General features: G+C 42.3%; 1 protein-coding gene across 3 annotated transcripts; it reads right to left on the bottom strand.

Annotated features, from left to right (window-relative positions):
* Positions 1–132: 132 nt before the first annotated feature.
* bcl6aa (BCL6A transcription repressor a) lies at positions 133–17,538 on the bottom strand. 3 transcript variants are annotated; one of them, XM_086283724.1, is made up of 11 exons: positions 17,438–17,538; positions 14,700–15,224; positions 7,735–7,827; positions 4,199–4,370; positions 3,886–4,107; positions 2,827–3,777; positions 2,370–2,551; positions 2,117–2,284; positions 1,902–2,032; positions 1,532–1,669; positions 133–1,443 (listed from the first exon to the last, which is right to left on the bottom strand). In XM_086283724.1, exons 2-11 carry the CDS (start codon positions 14,725–14,727, stop codon positions 1,300–1,302), a joined length of 2,229 nt encoding a protein of 742 aa, XP_086139850.1. In that variant the 5' UTR covers positions 14,728–15,224; positions 17,438–17,538; the 3' UTR covers positions 133–1,299. The 3 variants fall into 3 exon arrangements, with proteins under 3 accessions (XP_086139850.1, XP_086139851.1, XP_086139853.1); XM_086283725.1 differs by lacking the exon at positions 17,438–17,538 and having other exon boundaries at positions 14,700–15,485; XM_086283727.1 differs by lacking the exons at positions 7,735–7,827; positions 14,700–15,224; positions 17,438–17,538 and adding an exon at positions 6,169–6,776.
* Positions 17,539–18,674: the final 1,136 nt, after the last annotated feature.

Here is an 18,674-nt window from a genome sequence, read left to right as displayed (position 1 = left end):
TTTACTGCCACCCTCGCCATCCAATTTCAGCCCAGTGTTTCAGGAACACCAGTCAAATCTGTGCCCGTAGATCGAGGGACATTCCTCATGAACACAAAGTGAAAGAAAATAAAGCGCTCACTCTTGAGTTAATACATAGAAATCCAATACCTTTATTTTACATTCATACATCTATAACGTTGTACAATAATTTTAATGCAGTTAAAAAAAAAAAAAAAAAAAAATCCAATCCGAAAACAAGTCCTGAAGATTTACAATGATGAGTCTGCACGTTCAAAGGTTGGTGACGAGCATTTAAAAATATACACTCACACGCTCACACACAAACAGGGATCTAGGACAAGTGGCGTCCTTGAGTTGTACCTTAACAGAGCTGGGCTGAATGGAGAGGAATTCAGTCACCATAGAGAAAGGCACATTGAATACACAGTGTATCTACAAAAACAAAAAACCTCGACATTTACACGACTTTTACCGTAGGATCTAGAACAATGAGCAAAACTGTAAACCTTCACTTATGAAAAACAAATCAACCAACAGAAGTCACACCTATACGAATACATTTGAAGCAAAATGTTTTTCTTGGTCGTTACAAAGCAGTACCTTGAAATGCATTTCAACACTTAGATTGGCTCTGCCCGCAGAGAGCAATCCTACGGATATAATTACACAATATGTCACAATATTTATGCAGTTGCCCACTTCGTGCACGCCAGAACCCGACACCGGTTAGAGAGTACCTCATGCACATCCTCAGACAGCAGCAGACATCTGATATGTTTTACACCAAATCCAATTATTTATTTTTTAATTCCCCGCTCACGTGAATATGGCAACTTGACAACATGTACGTACATCTACATAAAAATCATGTATAGACAACTCTATACAGCCGCAAATCCCATTATCTTAAAATATATGTACCACCCGTCAAAATTTTCAATACTTTCAGAAAAGTAAGTTCTCTGATATAAAATACTGTTTTTTTCAAAAAAACTGATTGTTTACATTCCATCCTTCTCAACAAAATAAAGCTTTTTATATACGTACCTTCGAAGCTTAAAAACACTCCCCACATACATATATATATTTATATCTATATAGAAACAATAAAGTGACTAAGACGCCATGTGGCTCTACGTTCACATGTAGTGGAAACCCGTTTAGAATGGCATACGCAGCCAATTTACATGTCTAATAAACACAGTGTGGCACTACAATTTTGGATGATTGTACAAGTTGGGGTTCATAAATGCCAAGGTCAAGATTGCCTCCTTTAAGCTGCTTCCTTCATCTGGCTCAGCATGCTTTCGTCAAGTCAGTGGGCATGTCTACTGTGGACATACGGTACTGGATCTTTGTGTTAGTGATGGCGCCGTGCTTCTGTCGAAGATGCAGCCGTAGCTGGCTCTTGTGGCGGAAGTGCAAGTTGCATTTTTCACACTGAAAAAGAAAGCGCAGCGGCGTTATTTTCACTCGCTTTGGTTGGACTCGACTCAGGAGGTTCCTAACTTTGAAGTATCATTCTTACATGGTAGGGCTTTTCGCCTGTGTGTATGCGGAGGTGGCTCTTCAGCGTCTGCAGGTGACGGAAGCGGGTTCCACAGATCTCGCATGGGTATGGCTTCTCGCCCGTGTGGATCAGCACATGAGCGCGCAGATGAGCAACCTTGAAGAAAAAAAAAAGTGGGAGTGAAACTTAAATTAAACTTTTCAGACATCGCATGTTTTATATCAGCACGTCTATGGGCACTCCTGTCGAGCTAAATATGATTACAGCTGCCCATAATTACAGCTCATTAGCACGGTTAGCTGATAATACAATAGAGAGGGAAAAATTTTTGTAAGACACTCTTGAGTTTAAAAAAATAAATAAATAAATAATGTAAGGGCATAATTACCTGTACAAAACGAGCTCCACACGTCTCACATTTGTATGGCTTCTCTCCTGAGTGGATGCGAGTGTGAGTCTTGAGGTTAGCTGGTCTGTTGAACTGAGCACCACAGATATTACAGCGATACGGCTTCTCTCCTGAAAACAAGAAGCAGCACTTTAGATTTCAGCAGCCCCTAAAGCCGATGAGTTAGATAAATGAGACTCGTGAATTGCTTTTACCTGTGTGGACAGTCTTGTGGCTGGCCAGGTTGCCCTTGTAGCGGAAAGCAGCCTGGCAGCGGTCGCACTTGTATGGCTTGTCGCTGTGTACTTGAAGCATGTGTTGTTTCAAAGCTTCGTCTTCAGCAAATTTGGAGTCGCATTCGTTACAGAAGAACGTGCCGTTTTCTGTTTAAGAGAAAAATCTGATGTTGACTTGTGCTCCGAAAGCGCTCAGATTCATTTTGGAGGTGAAAAGAAATCTCAAACTCACCACAGCTGGAGTCTGAATATTCTGAATGAAGCTCTGACATTTCCTCTGATAGACGGGACCTGGAGTGGTTGGGACAGACTTCCGAGTGCTGCGGGGACTGGGAGCCACAGGACGAGCATGTGAGGCGGTTCAGGTAGTGTGGAGGGTGGCCATCGCCATTCCTCAGAGACCCCTCAAGCGCACTGCAGACACAAAATCGAAAACTAATCCAGTCAGACATTTCAAATCAGATTCTTCCAACATAAATTTTATTACAAAAATAAAAATCCTACAACTATCCTGCCTGATATTTACAAACACTGAATTTCACTTCATGCCTGTTTTTTCTTATAAGAAAAAGAAATTTTATGTGCTCATAAAGAATCTTAAAATCTGCCCAGTGTGTCATCACCTCAACTATACATTTCCTTGTTTTGTTTAAAGCATGCAGATGTGTACGTGTCAAACAAAAACCCACCTGTTAATGATGTTGTTGAGACGACTAGCCTGGGGTACTGGTAGATCCTCGCTGTTGCTCTTGCTCGTCGTTTGTGGGTCAAGGTTCTCCGAGTCGTTGGGGTGGAGGTAGGGTTGCAGGGCAAGGCGTTGAGGTGAGTGAAGCCCAGGATCCCTTAACCCCACCTTGTCCTCCTTGGCGCTCTGATTCAGCACAATGAACTTGTACTTCTTCCAGTTGCGAGCTTTGGGGTCCTGCGTGCCTTGTGGCGTTTGCGCTCCAGCAGCTTGGGAGAGGCTGGCGTTCTTGCTGCTGCTGGACTCTGTCGGGGAGTTGGGCTGGCAGTCTGATTTGAGGGGGCTCTGCGGGCTGCTCATGAGGCTCTTGCGTCCAGCGGAGATTCCCAGGGGGTAGTGCTGATGGATGAGATCTTCCTCGGCCTGAGGAGCGTGCTCTTTGCCCAAGTCTTTCTGGTGCTCAAGGGACAACATGGGAAATGCACGCTTCCTTGTGCTGAAACCGACAGACTGGCTGACCCCCTCGTGGCTCTCTTTCCTCATCTCATCGTCTCTCACTACCTCCCTGGAAGCATAGGTGGTGGAGTGAATGATGCCGGAGGAGTTTGTGCCAATGGCTCTGCTGTAGTCTGCCCTGATGCCGCTGTCATGCGGAGGACAGTGCTTGTGGTGGATGCTGCTCTTTGAGAGGTCAGCAAAAGCATTTTTGGTATCGGCCAGCTTGCAGAGGGGGAAGGGGAATCCTGGCATGGGAAACTGCCCGTAGAGATGGTAGTTGCTGGGGGTGCTGACCCCGCTGAACATGTTTGAACCGTAGTGTCTCCCGTCCCTGAACGGAGCTACACGGCTGTGCAAACTGTCAACAACATCATGGGCTCTGTAAGCATGGACATCCTGAGGTAAAACCAAGGGACTGACCAGAAACTCGTCTCTAGGCAGCTTGACAGTCGGATCACTGTGAAGAGAACGAGGATGCCGTAAACATGGAGGTATTCATAACCATGGATTTATTCTTATCAGCAATTTAAAAAACACAAACAAAACAAAACTGGCTTCCACCCACCTGGATTTGATGAATCTGTGGCAGGTGTCTACAACGTGGTCCATCTGCAAGTAGATAGCTGTATTCATGATAGCCATGATCAGACTCTCCTTTAGTGTGAGACGGGAGGTGTACATAAACTCTAGCAGGATGGCAAAGCCCTCTGGGTCCACCTTTGGGTCCAGACTGATAGCACTAAGGTTGCACTTGTGGGAGTCAGTGAAGATAGTGTAAAACAGCCCACTGCAGCAAACGAAAGGAGCAGACATGCAAAGATCAGTCGCTTGTTCAAAAGAAATAGAACGGCACAAACGCCGATTTTAGTTTCACACACCTGCAAGCCATGAGAACGGTCTTGTGTGCACGAAACTGCTGCCTGTTGACCAGGATAGTGACATCTGTGAGGATATCTCTACTGCGCAGCCGGTTCAGGTTGAGCAGAACATCACTTGCATGGCGCGTGAACTGTATGCAGCTGTCTGCTGCGCAAGCCATTTTGTCAAGTTCTGCAAAAAAAAGGGCAAAAGCATAAAGATTATTCTAATTTTTAAAAAAGAAAGCAAGTTTAAATAAAATATTCGTGTATTTGGCTGCCATGCCACAAAGAGTATGTGTGCTTCAAGTAGATGAACTTGGGCTCAAGTTACTGACGATCCTCCGAAGGCAGCACGCACATCACCAGAAGGCGGCGCCATTTATTAAGTAAACACTGTCTAGACATTTAAATTTCTTCTTTGGAGTCATTTCTCTCCCCCTCACTTTCTCTCTCTGAACCTCTGGTTAACAGCTCAATGCAACAAACTCCTTTGCACACGTGAGCATTTTAAGACCATCCAGACCTCCAGGCGATATAAATGTGCACGGTTTAAATACACTCCACAGAAAGAGAAAAGTTCATGTTGGTCATTAAAACTTGTACATTTTTAAGGCAAACACCTGCGCATTACGCATTAATGAGCTGTAAGATGGGCGTTGTGGTCTCAGAGTTGGGGCTCTCCTTCAGCGCATTCGCAGCTGTACAAATAAAAGCGAATTGACTAAGTTATTACTCTAAACTTTTTGTTGGCACACAAATAACCTCCAAATTTTAAATTCATCCGCAAGATGGCCTCACCATGGCACTTTTTTTAAACTCACACCGGTGCAGCTGGGAGGGTAACACAAGTGAGAGTTTGACTTGTTTGCTGTGGTAAAACCGGTGAAGCCCCGCAGCGCTGCGCAGCGCATGTCTTTAAGCGCATTTCTGGGTCAATTACTGCACGAGAGCAAAAAACTAACATTTAATTAACTGAAGGAAGAATCGGCTTCACGAGACGGCAGGGGACTCATAACCGGATATTTACTTCAGTGTAACTAGACACGTCCGAAAATAGAACCAGAACAGAATGCACCTTAAAGTGACTGATGGCCAATCATGAAGTACTTTCTTCAGTACTTCCCCCCCTCCTCCTGTGAAACAGAAAACCTCCGAGGAGTATCACAGCTTTTAAACTTCATTTCAGTGATAGGACGCGTTTGTATTTATTTTTAAATCTAAAAATATCTATAGTTTTATTTTCATTTCTCGGGTCTCTCGTCTCAGACTGCGCGTAAATTACTGCACAACCGAAACTGCGCACGTCTGGGTGAAAAGCTCTCAACTCGGCGTAGTTTGGTTATCATGCAGCGAGCTGTCACAGTGGAAACATGAGAGACAACTTGTAGCCTCTGCCGCGGAAAAAAACCACACACACACACTCAATCGCTCTCTCTCTCACACTCACACACACACACACCTTCCAACTCTAATATTTCCGCTCCAGTGTTACGGTAACAGCGGGGCTCGCTGTGCGCAGCTCTTTGCGCTCCATTAGAGCAAATTACGGAGGAAAAAAGAAAAACGCTGAGAACCTGCGGCTGCCACGCTGCCAGCAAAGTTCGTGTGAAAGCGCAGCGAGCCCACTCAAAGTGAATCACCGGGCAAGAGCGATCGCAACCGCCCGGACACCTGATTTCACGCGATCTCCGGGCGGCACACGCTCATCCAGCCCCGCCGTAGCTACAGCCTCCTGATAGGACGGGCTGTCAGCGCGAGCGTCGCGAGCCGGAGCTCAGCGGCGGCCGCCGCTCTCAGCCCCGCCGCCTCACTGCGAGCGCGCGACCGGGCTGAGAGCAGCAGCCGCTCGCGCTGTCACAGCCCGTCAAACAGCCCAACAAGCACACAAAGCACCGGCATACATGTCGAAAACAGCAGCAACAAATAACACATAACAACTTCGCGCCAAATTAAAGCAGAAAAAAATAATATGGAATTTAAAAAATCACCTGGTAGCGCTTTCCTAGAAACTTCTTGCATCACCACTTCTAAGAACCCCAGTTCTAAGAATCAGACGAGCACAATTCTCGGAATTTGAGCCCCGGACCGTACCACTCTCCCGGGGCAGGGGAGAGGGACCTCCCGAACTGCGAGTTAAAACAACCCGTTTCCAGAGCAGATATCCCTTCCGATTTTCACGCAAGGCGGCTCTAACGGCGAGAAAACTTAAAAGCAGCGTTTAAATAAGCACAAAAATGTGTATAATATTTTAAAAATTTGAACATTTAGCAGCCACATCCCCCGCCTTTTGGTTCGATCCGCAGTCACAGGACGTCGAGCAGGCGACGTCACCAGTTCCTTAAACCCGGCCCCCGAAATTCTCAGAACTAATTTATATTCCATGACTTAAGCAGCGCATCGTTTGGCTGCCCGTCGTCGCATTTAACACACAGACCGTACATGTACAGCACACAGACAGCCCTCTTAATTAGGCCCATGCGGACAGGCTCGCTCCTCTCTATGTCCACGGTTCTTTTTTCTTTGTGGTTTCCTGCAGGTTTGCTGTGACCACATAGACGGAGAATACATCGAGTCACCACCGGGGTTTGTTGCAAAAGGAAAGCTTCGATAGATTTATTATTCACAAGTACTGTAGGCAGCCTGTTGAGCAGTGTGGATGCCACTTGTTTTGTTTTTGGGGTGGTTTTTTTTCTGTCAGTTAATCAGATTTTTCACTAGGTAGGTTGAGAGTTTTTCTTGTGATATTCTCATGCGCGCATAGCGGTTTCTTGCACTGCCTCTGCCTTTTGGTTTTTGCTTTAAAAGCAGGTGAATCTGAGCGGATTGTCGCTAAAACAGCTGCTAGTAATTGAGAGCTTCGGTAAATGAACTTTGAGATTGTGTAGGAAACTTGCAGAAAGCATGAGGTGAGCTGAGGAAGAAGACTGCACAGGAGTGAATGCATTTATATTTTTAATAACGTTTTTTAAATTATGCGAGGAGGTGAGATGTCAGGCTCATAGGTAGTGTGTTTTTGGCGCTATTATAATGTTATAGACGGGGAACTTGTATTCTGTTTCATGCTGCATGTACTTGTCCTGTTTTTCTGATTGGATTACTGGGATTAATTGGGAAGGGGAGGATGCCTGTCAGGTGATGTGCACACTTTAAATGCAAAGTGAAAGATTCCTGGAAAATTAATTAAATGCATTGCTGTGATTTTCTTCCCCCCACTCTACTTTTTTTTTTTTTTTTTTTTAATTTAAGGCATGTGTACTCCCTGTTGCATCATTTCACAGAGTTGGGCAAGAATAAACTCCTCAGCCTACTGGAAGTGTGTTTTACTTGGTGCTTTCCTCTCTGAAACCAGCAGCAGCACTTGGGCGTCTGCGTGAAACTAGAACCAAGTGTGTAGATTTGTTACATCCCTACATCGAGGGTAGAAGTGGTGTGAATTTATGCGCTTATTACTCGCTAATAGTTGGCTTCTGTGTCTCGTTTAGGGGATGCCAATAACTGAAAAGTACTATTCATTTCATGAGTTTGTGGGCTTGCATTTACTGTCAGTGACTCACCCTGGAAACTTTGCTTGTGGTGATTCCAAACCACGGATTCCCCGTCTTTTCTCATCCCGTTCACTCCTTGGCACAGAAGGAGCATTTGCTGAGCTGGAGAATATAACACAAAATAACAGTAATTATTGGAAATATTAGGTCGAATGAATAACAGACTTATGTCTCCTCGAAAGAAGAGACACAAGTCTCCAAGTAATTCACATTTGTGGTTTCTCTTGTGTTTTATGAGATATATAGTGGGTAGCACTGATTAAATATTCAAATAATGCATCTGATCTGCATTTACTGTAAATATTAAAGGGCAAAGAGTGACTGAAGATCCATTTTAGTGGAACATACAGCTGAGTTATGTGGATTTGTATTTAATTTATAAAGCCTTGTAGTCTATCTTTTACATTTTTGTAATTTAATGCATTTGTATAAAATTCAGAGTTATTTTACATGTTTTTTCTAACTGTCCACAGGTCAAATTTTTCTGAGAGAAAATAGTTTTAAAATATCTGACACCACAGATTGCTTTTTCACAGCCCTTTACCTCTGAATTCAGCGAACAACAAACTGCGTTTCCTTTTCTTTTCCTTCTTTCTTTGTTTTTTTATTAACCCTTTGCATGGCGACACACTCTGTAACCATCATTTCCCCGTGGATTGCCCGAGCATCCACCCATCTGGATCCGGCATCCCACTAAAAACACTCCAGGTGTTCACAAACCATTGGGGAAAGGGGGGGAAAAGTCTCCAAAATAATTAAGACGCGCGCTTTTACAGCAATCTCCGATTCAGCATTGCCAAATAAAGACTATGTTGAGCTCCAAACAAAGAGCAGCGTCAACTTTATTTCAATCCACTTGGGGGATGTTTAAGGCGCTCCAGCACAGTTATGCATAATGCACGGCCATAAACCATCCAGGAGTTCGGAGAGAGATGTGTAATTTACCAAGGCCCCATGCTGTGCCCGGCTATAGAAGGAAGAGATAATTACTGCAAATCCTTGGCAAACTTTTACTCAACCAGTTCCTAGCAAAAATAAATGACCCACTTACAGAGGACAGAGAGACAGTGCTGAGTGGCTGATCAATATGCCCCCGTCTGAACTGATAGAGAGTGTATTATTGCGTTATGAACAGTTTATCGGTTAATCCTTGATCTTCTTTCAGGCTGTACAATTAAACAAGCGTTCGTGACGTCTGGGTCTCGGCTCCTTTGTCTGAGCACCACGCCGTTCAGAGACAATATAAACAGGCTGTGACAGTGATTCAAGTCTGACCGACCGGTAACAGCTGCACATTTAAAAAAAAAATCTTGTACACTTCTGACACAATGTGAAACGTCTCTAAGCCGTATCATTGCCTATACTTGGAGCATGATAGGTCATTGAATAGAAATGCCCACTGACAAAAGCCTGAGGCCCGGAGGTTGCCTCACTTTTTTTTTCATAAACTGCACACTTTTGTCTCGTTTCACAGCAAATTTCTGCCAACTTCAGTGTTCATTGTCAGCAAAGATGTGAGTGTGGAGTTTTGTTCTGAGAGGCATGATGCAACCGCACTGTAACACCAAACAGATAATGCTGTTAGCTACAGAGGTCTTTTTAGTTCCTTTCTTTAAAAGAATTTCTTTTTATATTGTTGAGTTTCACTTTTTTAACTCCATGCATCCCAGAAGCATTTTTTTTTCTTTCTGCATTTGTCCACAACTAAGTTTCTCTTTGTAAAACACAATCACTACTGCAGGTCTGAATTGTGGCACGACTGCAGCGTGGCAGTAAAAAGGGTTTGTTTTCCACATCTTATTGTATGCATTTGTACGTTTTCCTTGATCCTCCGTCTGATGAGGTGATCGTAAACACACCGTACTGCATGCATGATTTACAGCAACATGAGGTGTAATAAATAAATTCACTTCAAAAGACTTCCTGTGCAGGTAACGATGAGCTCACGTTGCTCAGAATCTTGCCTTTTGCTTTTTTAATTAACAGACGAGTCATATTGTGGCGTGAAATCATGTCTGTTTGCAACAATACTGCCGCGTGTGTCTGCACTCACACGCTTGAGTTTGAACGTTGCTTTTTGGTGCCCCTTGACTAGGTTAAATGCACGTGCGCGCGCACACACACACACAGGAAGATTACCAGCAGCTCAGAATCACAGAGATAAAGAGCTTGCAGACGTTCACATTTATCTAAAAGGAGAACAATTATTATATGTTCATGACAAAAAGCGATCATGACCATTTTTGCAAATGCATTTTATTCAAAGGGTGATTCCTAAATAGTCATCAGTGTACTTTTTACACTGTTCAACAGAGGTCCTGAAAAGCTTTGAGAAAGATTTTTTTTGTCGTGTTATTTCCAAAACAAAAATATCATTCCACTTGCAAGAAAAGTAAGTTTTGGAGCAAGTTTCTTCAGTGCGCCTATGTGGATAACCTTGAGTTCACTAAGCAAGCTACATGCTAAGGTTATAGTCAGAGCAGAGGCGTGATGGTAGGCCAGAATTCCAATTTAGTCATATCAAAGCATGTAGATTCAGGACTTTCTCAAGGCCAGCTGAGAGGAGCCAGGAATGCAGTCTGCAGAGTCGAACTTGTTGGAATTTTCCACACATACCGAAAACAGTCTCCTGCCAGTGTGCCATCTGCTGGTTGATGGGTCAGTTTCTTCCACGGAACATGAGAATAAATAGTGGAAGCATGCGGCAATCTCTACCATCTTCACTTATCTTTACAATCTGAGGGCTTGCATTTTTTTTCACACGCCCAGGGCTGCAAAGCGTTCGAGTTCCATGTGCACATGAGGAGTTGTTAAATTTGGAAACAACTTTTGCAGACATTACATTTCAAAGCCTTGTTATGCATCTCCATGTGGATTCAGTTTTGTATTTTAATAGAGGTATCCGCATTCTGACAGGCAGCTTTAGCACAAGGATTCAAATGGTAAACAAGTGGGTCTTATTTCTTTGCACCACCCTCCGTAATGATCCAATAAGAACCATCTCTCTGAATCGACCCCCCTTTCCTGCTCTACTGTCACAACACCTATTAGTTAGCATCAAGCTGTAGATCTTGGTATGCTGGAAGTGCACTGGAAATTTTTCAAGGCTCCTTTCTCGTATCGCAGCATTTTTGTTTTGTCTGTGTGTTCTGGCATGTGCACTGGATTTATAACCACTGTAATCCCAAACAGATAGATAAAAAAGATCAGCTTTTTGAATGCAAACTGACCTAAACACTGACAAAATGAACAGAAGATCTTCCTGTTAAATACTGACACAACATTTGGCTGCTTCTAAGATGTTATCTACTCCATTTTAGGCTTTCTGTTATTTTAATGTTCCCACTATAACCTCAATAAGCAGCTTCTTACTAGAGAAAAACCTATTTGCTGTGCCATGCAATATTGTCAGGTTTTGATCACATTATACTATTATTTTAATGGGCCTGTTATATTTTCAATTGAGTCTTACTGTAAGAAAATTACAGCTATTTGCTCCCTAGAATATGAATCCTGTGGTATCATAATCTGTCATTTCTATATTTCTATTATTATCTCAAAAAACGTTTTCTTTCAATAAAACAACGACAGTAATTTGCTGTGTAAAAATGCGAGCTTTAAAGTGCTGCTAGTTGTTGAGTTGCTGTTAAACTCATTTCAATGTTCCAATAAAATTGCTGTAATTTCTTACTGTAAAGTCATGGTTATTTATTATGTACAGTATAATAACATCAGTTGTTTGGTTGTCATTATACAATTATTTTAATGCTTATTTAAGGTATGGTAATTTGCTGTATATAACAGAAGCGTTACAATGTAATAGTGTTAGTTATTTGGTTGTTTTTCTTTTGTTCCTGTTCTGATCTTAATAAACTGTTTTTATTTGAACACCTTTTTGGTAATCTGCTGTATAGAATATAAGTTTTACAGTTAGTCGAGCTCATGCGAGTCTCACCAGAGAAGAAATGCTGAATTGTAACATAAAAATCTGCACATGCACATAGGTTAATGTTTTCCCCTCAAAGGCATCAAAATGCACAGAATTCCACTGTTTTACATCAATTTAGTTAATTCCACATTAAAATTTAATGTTGCATGGATGAAAAGTAACTTAAGTTTATCTGATTGGGATGCGGTGGGTAGGGAAGCACTGCTGTGCTGCGTCTCTGGAAAACACCTGCTTCTGCAGTTCAGCATATTAATTTCACACTGTGATTGGACATAATTGAGACATTGTTCAGCTCTTTGGTGACACAGTGAGAAAACACAAACACGCTGTCTCAGCTAATGGCAACCAGTGATTTTAGTGTCTCGTGTTAAAAGCGATGCACTGTAAACAGACCTTTGTGAAAATGCCGAGCGCACAGGTTCAGAACGATTAATTCCAACCTTGCTGTTCTCACTGTTTAGGCAACAGAGGTAATATTTGGAGTGTATTTCCACTGTGCTGATGGAATCTTCCCCTGTCAACAGGTTTGCGGGGATGTAAACGGTCCGGGCTCAAAGCTGCTAAACCAGTTTGAATTCTTGTGAATGTTCTGAATGTTCACTCCCACTGCACAGCGACGCTAAAGCGTTTGTCAAGTAAAAGTAAAACTGAAGGGGAACACTCAGTGGGAGCACTGCTGCAAACATGAGTTTGTAGAAATTCACTCCACACAGATGCAGTCGCAGCAGTGTGTTTTGTTAGCGGGGACTGAGCTCTCACGTCGCCCCCCACTCCTCCCCCATTTAACTGTTGCAGCTCTGCCTTTGCTGGTTTTTCCTCTCTCTTGCCCTCACACTCCATCATGCTGCGGCCCAATTTTGATTTCCACCATATCAAATTCTCACATGTTGCACTGCTTCCACTGCCAGGTCAAAGTAGCCGCCTGTATCCAGTGCCAACTGCTGATACTGGTCTACAGGGCTGGCTAAACAGGAATTACACACACCTAGCTCTAGGCCACAGTTCAACAAGAGCTACGTACAAAGCAGCAACAGTGCACTCAACACATCCAGCACTTCAGCTCCTTGTCTCTGCTGCTTCTGTGCTAGAAAACTCCTAAAATATGAATGCAGTCCTGGGTAAAATTCTTGTTAGACTAATATACATTTTTAACTACCTCAAATCCAGATATGGGAAGTCACTGCGGTTCCAAATATAAAACGCCTTTCATTATAAACACAGGAGCTTTGACATTAGCCCTCATGTTTTGGTCGAGAGTCCACATCTGCATTCATTGTTGCCAGCCTGTATTTGTATACAGTTATATTTTTATATCAGCTTTTATGTGCTATCCTCCAGTCGAAGCAGTAAATGGATTTAAATCCAATGTGGAAACGTGGGATGAAAGCAATCCCACCAAGCCCCAGAAATCAGAAAACTCTGGGTGCTGACGTGGATTCAAGTGGAAGATAATTCCAGCATTTAATGTAAATAAAATATCAAGGAAAATATCATGCATAATTTATTAATGCACATTTACATTTCAAATGTTAATATGCAGATAAAGAAAGTGCCATGACTCTCTTTTTTTCCAGGCAAAGCTTAAAAACGTATGTGCAAGTTTTCTCAAAATGTGTTTCATTTTCTCACAACACTGACTGCCTCATCAGCACCCACACCCAGTTAATATATAAAACTAGACAGCTCTTTGTTCTGAATGATTAAAAAAGAAAAAAAAAAGAAAAACTCCCACAGATTATTTTTGCTGGGAAAAAAAAATCTGCTCCTATAAGCGTCACACCTCATTAACCATTTGATCGAGTTCAAAATAAAGGCTCTCTTTTTTTGGCAGTGAATGCATTTTTGATTCAAAGTTAGTAACACTAACATATACTGCATCCCTTTGTGCCTTCATTAAAAGCATCTCCACAGCCCAGGAAATGCCAGGTGGAAGTTCATATTGTGACAGATCCTGCGCTCGACACATTCTTATAATTGTTATCTGCTCTACATCACACAGTTACCTTTGATATCTGCTGCACTCTCAGAGATGCTGTGCTCTGCATGCACGGGACCACAAACAGTTCTTAGTACACATCACCACATAACAGAAAATTAAATTTTCCAACCAAAGTGTGGATTGCACCGAGCACTAACGTTCTTTTAACTGTAAAACAAAACATTACACCCAAGAGTTTAGCTTTTGCAGAACATAGATTTATCTAAACCACTCACCTTTGTTTTGTTCTGTGTCCTTTGTGCACTCACGAGAAGATTTTTGGAGTCTACACTTGGCATGAAAATCAAAAGTGAATCAAAAAGGTCCCTGAAATTGTTCATATCGCATCTTTGCTTGCGCTAAATGTCTATTTTACATGTTTTTACATATTGCAGATAAAAGCTGTGAGGGCATTATTTATTGGAGTCTGTACTTCCATTTGCTTATCAGATGTCAGTTGTTTTATCATGACCTGCACTCACTGTATGTCCTTTTTTGTTACTTTGCATGGTTGTTCATATTGTGGCTGCGCAGACAATTCAGCAGTATATTGATTTGATCTCAGAGATTAACTGACTGACATGAAAGATATATGGAAATTTATCAATACAGGTGTTAGCAAACAGTTTCTGGCCTTCCTGTCAAAGTGTTTGGCTGTCTGCCATCCTGCTGAGGTATGATGTTCTTACTTTGACTTATGAATGATGAATAAAAGGGAAATAGTTTCAATCAGGTTAGCTCGTCCTACCTCAGAAGCCAAATTAAATACAATTAGAAGATCCAACAAAGGAATTTAGTTTATAATGATAACTTAGCAAAATGCTAAAATGCTATTTCATATGCTTGTAATGTTATTTCTTAACCTGTTGGAATATCTTTGTCTCTTGTACGATGGACAAAAGTAAATTAGCATTCAACAGATTCAGAAATTTCAAATACATTTCAATTAATTAAAAGTTTGCTGATAATTTCTTCCCTTTTCAGCAAAGCTACAATCGTCATTCATTAACCAGCAGCAGCACCCAGTTTTTTCTATTTTTTACTCACCTTTTTTCTGCTGGAAGGAGTGAGGCATGATGGGATGTGTAGTGGGAATCAGGTGGCAGCGCTGATTTTTGAACTGCACGCTCAGTTAAGGAACCGGAAGCGCCTCTGCTGTAGCTTGAAGAATTGTTTTCACCAGAGTTTTATTTGTCTGGCAAGTAGCTGGATGATCCGGGATGCTGAGGCAGACCGGTACCAAAGCCTCGCTCCTGAGTCGCAAGCAGCCAAAGCTTGAAGGGACGAAGCTGGAAAAGGGCACCGAAGCGGTGAGTTGTCGGTGATGGAGAAGCTCTGGCGAAGCCTCGTGTCTGTCGTTGTGGAGCAGGATGGGAACGCTTCTGGAAAGGCAGGCACGGCAGCGGGGCTGAAGTGAGTCAAATCCACTGAGCACGCTTCACGTTAGTGAAATGGTCCACAGGGCATCTCTGTGGCTCTCTGAGCTGATAGGCCGCCTGCACTCTAGCGTTCATTGATTGTAGCACTCACAGTCGCTCCACTTTTCCACGAATGCTAAAACCGTGGGGCAGGCTCAGTTTTGAAAAAAAAAAAAAAAAAGAGAGAGAGATTAACAGCCTGTAAAATAATCCCAGTTTTCTATATATATTTCATTTGAATGAAGAGTCTTAAATCCCATTAAGCCATAGCAGCACAAACCATAGACTAGCAGTGCCTTTAACATGGAGGAACTCGGGCCATCTGCCAGATCAGTTTTTCATATAGGGCAATGACACATTGTTTTATAAACAGAGCTTTTATACAACAGACATTTCAGTGTCCCGAGCATTAATCTACCTAAGCTTATCTCAATCCATGGAACTAGATATTGCTCTTTATAACTTGTCTACTGGAGGGGGTGTTATTACATCACACCAGCTGTCACTCCAACACGGCACGCCCAACAGGAAGGTCAGCAATGTTTCAGCAGGAGACAAAATTAGGGAGCAACGCCCTGACAGGAGTAAAAAAAACCCTGATATTCATCCTAAACTGTTTGTTTGTTTGTTTGTTTGCTTTTTGTCATAAGGTACTAGCAACTAATATATCTGCATCTCATTAAAATGTAATCATTTGATGGCAAAAGCACAACACAACTGGTGCTTGATGAGGTACTTGTGAGCATGAAATCCATACTGTTAAAAGCATTTTGCCAAATGCATGTGCATCAGTTCTAATCGTACTTGACACCTGATGTTGAACTCAGATTAAATGAATACACATGCTGTCTGTGCAGATAAGCTCACCTCACCGGGTAAGAACTCCCAAAGCTCTTACCATTACCAGCATTACATGCTGCACAGCTTTACTATGTCAGCTGCAGGCAGTGTGTTGGATAGAAATGCTATCATCTTTATGGAAAGGCGTCACGTGGCTACATCAGAATGTGCACTTCTATGAGCAGAAGAAACTAAATATCAGAGAAAAAGCAAAAGATATACTGTATTGGGCGTTTGACAGATCTATCCACGTTCAGTACGTTCATCGCAGCCACGGGATAATCCACTGGATGAGTGGACTAATATTCAGCCAATCCTGCTAAAGCCAAATTAGTCCAACACATTTCCATCATATTTCAGAATAAAGCAGCCCTAACAATCTGAGCTCTTGGGATACTGATGGCAAATGACCGGTGAGCCCTGCAGATCCCTGTGATCCAGGGATAAACTTCCCATGAAGAAGCCTAAGCCTCTTAAGTGATACACAAATGAAAGCCAACAACAGGTCACACCGACTCAGAGGAAAACTTTGATTACTGTACTGTCCTCTTCCTGTCACTGGCAGCCCCAGTGAGGCGGAGAGAACCTGGGCAGCATCGAAGGAACAAAACAATAAAACAACATCAAGACTAACTAAGGTCCAAGCGGTCACCCCCCCTCTTCTTCCACCCTGAGGCTTATAAGAGGATGGCTTCTGTTGAGCAGTGTATGAGTGACCTTAATCATAGGGGATATTTGGGTTTTATTTGGCAGCGATGTAACGCACGCGGTCATCACTGCGTTCGACTGGCAGGCATAAAAAATGAGAGGGGGGCAAGGTCGGTTTGCAAAGTGTAATCCATATCATCCCGTTACAGAGGCTGCACATGCCGGTCGCCCCGGGCCAAACAGCATCAAACACATTTTGATGCTGATAATGATGTCGGATTATGCTGTCATCTGATGTAATTTCGGCCTGCATCAAATTAACAAAAGAGGGATCAACCGAATTCTTTAAAAGAGGCCTTTTTAAGTTGTTGTTGCAACCTTCTAGATGCAAACTTGAATTCATTTCATGTTTATTTTTATCCAGGCAAACTTATACATAACATATTTCTAGCTTGGCCTTTCCCTTGGAAATATAAGATCATCCTCGCCCGCCACAGCATGCCTCGCAGTGATTCTTATCAAGACTTTATATGAAATATTTTGACCCTGCTCTGTCTGGAGAAAAAATTTACACCTGCTTTATTTTCCAAAAAAACCCCCAATTTAATTAAAACCCTTAGTACTCCGAGAAGAGCAGCTTGAATTTGTAGATAATTACCAAGCCTATCTATCAAGTGTGTCACTGTCATATTAATCATTTTTAACACTTAAAGATCTGAAATGTCTGATCTCCCATAAACGGTCCCCAGCATTGCACCGGTGCAGTTTCCTGGAGCTGTTTCAGGATGTTTGTGTTTCAGATAACCTTTCTAAAGGGAGTCGACTGCAGGTAATTATCACGTAAGCGAAGGAAAATACCTGCTTGTCATTTTCTCTTACCTGCTATCACGTTTTTCACATCTGAAATCTAGCTCCACTAGCAAGCAGCCTTTGTTGTGCCGACATGGAGCTTCCATCGCATCCATGGCTGTCGCTATCAGCTGTAATAAAGGTCACAAGAGCCAAATATAGTGCTTTGCATTAGCTGGCATTTATGGAGTGAAGAGAAAATAAGGTGAATGACCCACGCAACGTGTGACAGGTGATCTGAAGTGACAGTCTGGGATTGTCTTTCTTCATGTAAACACACTTAAAAACAGATGTAACCACACTGTGATCTTCAGTATCAGGGATACAATTTGAGGGATTACCCCTCAATAGCCAAGACTGAGGTATAATTTGTTAGCAGAAACCGAGCCTCATCCCTCAGGAAACATATTAAAGTCATCTGGATAGCTGCTGTATTTATTTTGGGCATTTTCAGTTCAAACTGAAAATCATAATAATAGTTTTAAAGCCAACAAGGAAAAGCTCCTTATGTCCTTCCACCTCAGCTACTCTGCAGTTGAATTGCAGCCCATAGGTAAAGTGTGGAACATCTATGATGTGGATCATTATTGTGGTTTGGGCGGGAAGGGGGTCATACATGTGTGTTTTCTGAAGGAAATCCCTTTTTGATTTGTCAAAATCGCTAAATCTAAAAAGTGACCACAATAGTAAAAAGTAACATGGCCACAACTGTTATTCCAGAAACAAACTTGAAGAAGACACAACTGTAATGTTACCTTGTTACATTAGTATTATTCTAATTTGTGTAGGGGTTTTTTGAAGCTCAAAGTGACCATATTTTTTTTTTAAATAAGCTAGCGCTAACTAGCTAGCATCATTAGCAAGCTGCATTCCTGAACTTTACAGGTGCATTGCACAGACACTGATGCTACAAACTAACAGACTGATGAAACAGTAGAATTTCACTCACCAAAACTGAAGCACAAATCTCTTACAGGGTCTGTGCCGCACAGCAGCCATATAATTTAGCACATAACTGAATAAAAATGCTTCACAAGGCTAAAAGAACAGAAGGCCAAATTTCAGGTTCATTGCTGTTTTTGTTTGGAATCAGAAAGCATAAAACGGACCTTATAAAGTCAAGCCTTTTATGCTAATTGCTATTGTTTAACTGAAATACTGTGCTGCTGATTAGTTTGAATACTTGGTTCATCCTTGTGTGATAGCCAGGCGTTACTGGGCCAGTGGGGGAACCCTTGGATCTGTTGCTGCTGCGCAGCAGGGGAAA

Source organism: Aulonocara sp. 'chitande type north' Nkhata Bay, linkage group LG23 (genome assembly GCF_057382095.1).
Source record: "Aulonocara sp. 'chitande type north' Nkhata Bay isolate Kocher_YH1m ecotype deep benthic linkage group LG23, A_spYH_male_GT1.1, whole genome shotgun sequence".
In the NCBI taxonomy this organism is placed as follows: domain Eukaryota; kingdom Metazoa; phylum Chordata; class Actinopteri; order Cichliformes; family Cichlidae; genus Aulonocara; species Aulonocara sp. 'chitande type north' Nkhata Bay.
This window is presented reverse-complemented; position numbering and strand designations above follow the sequence as displayed.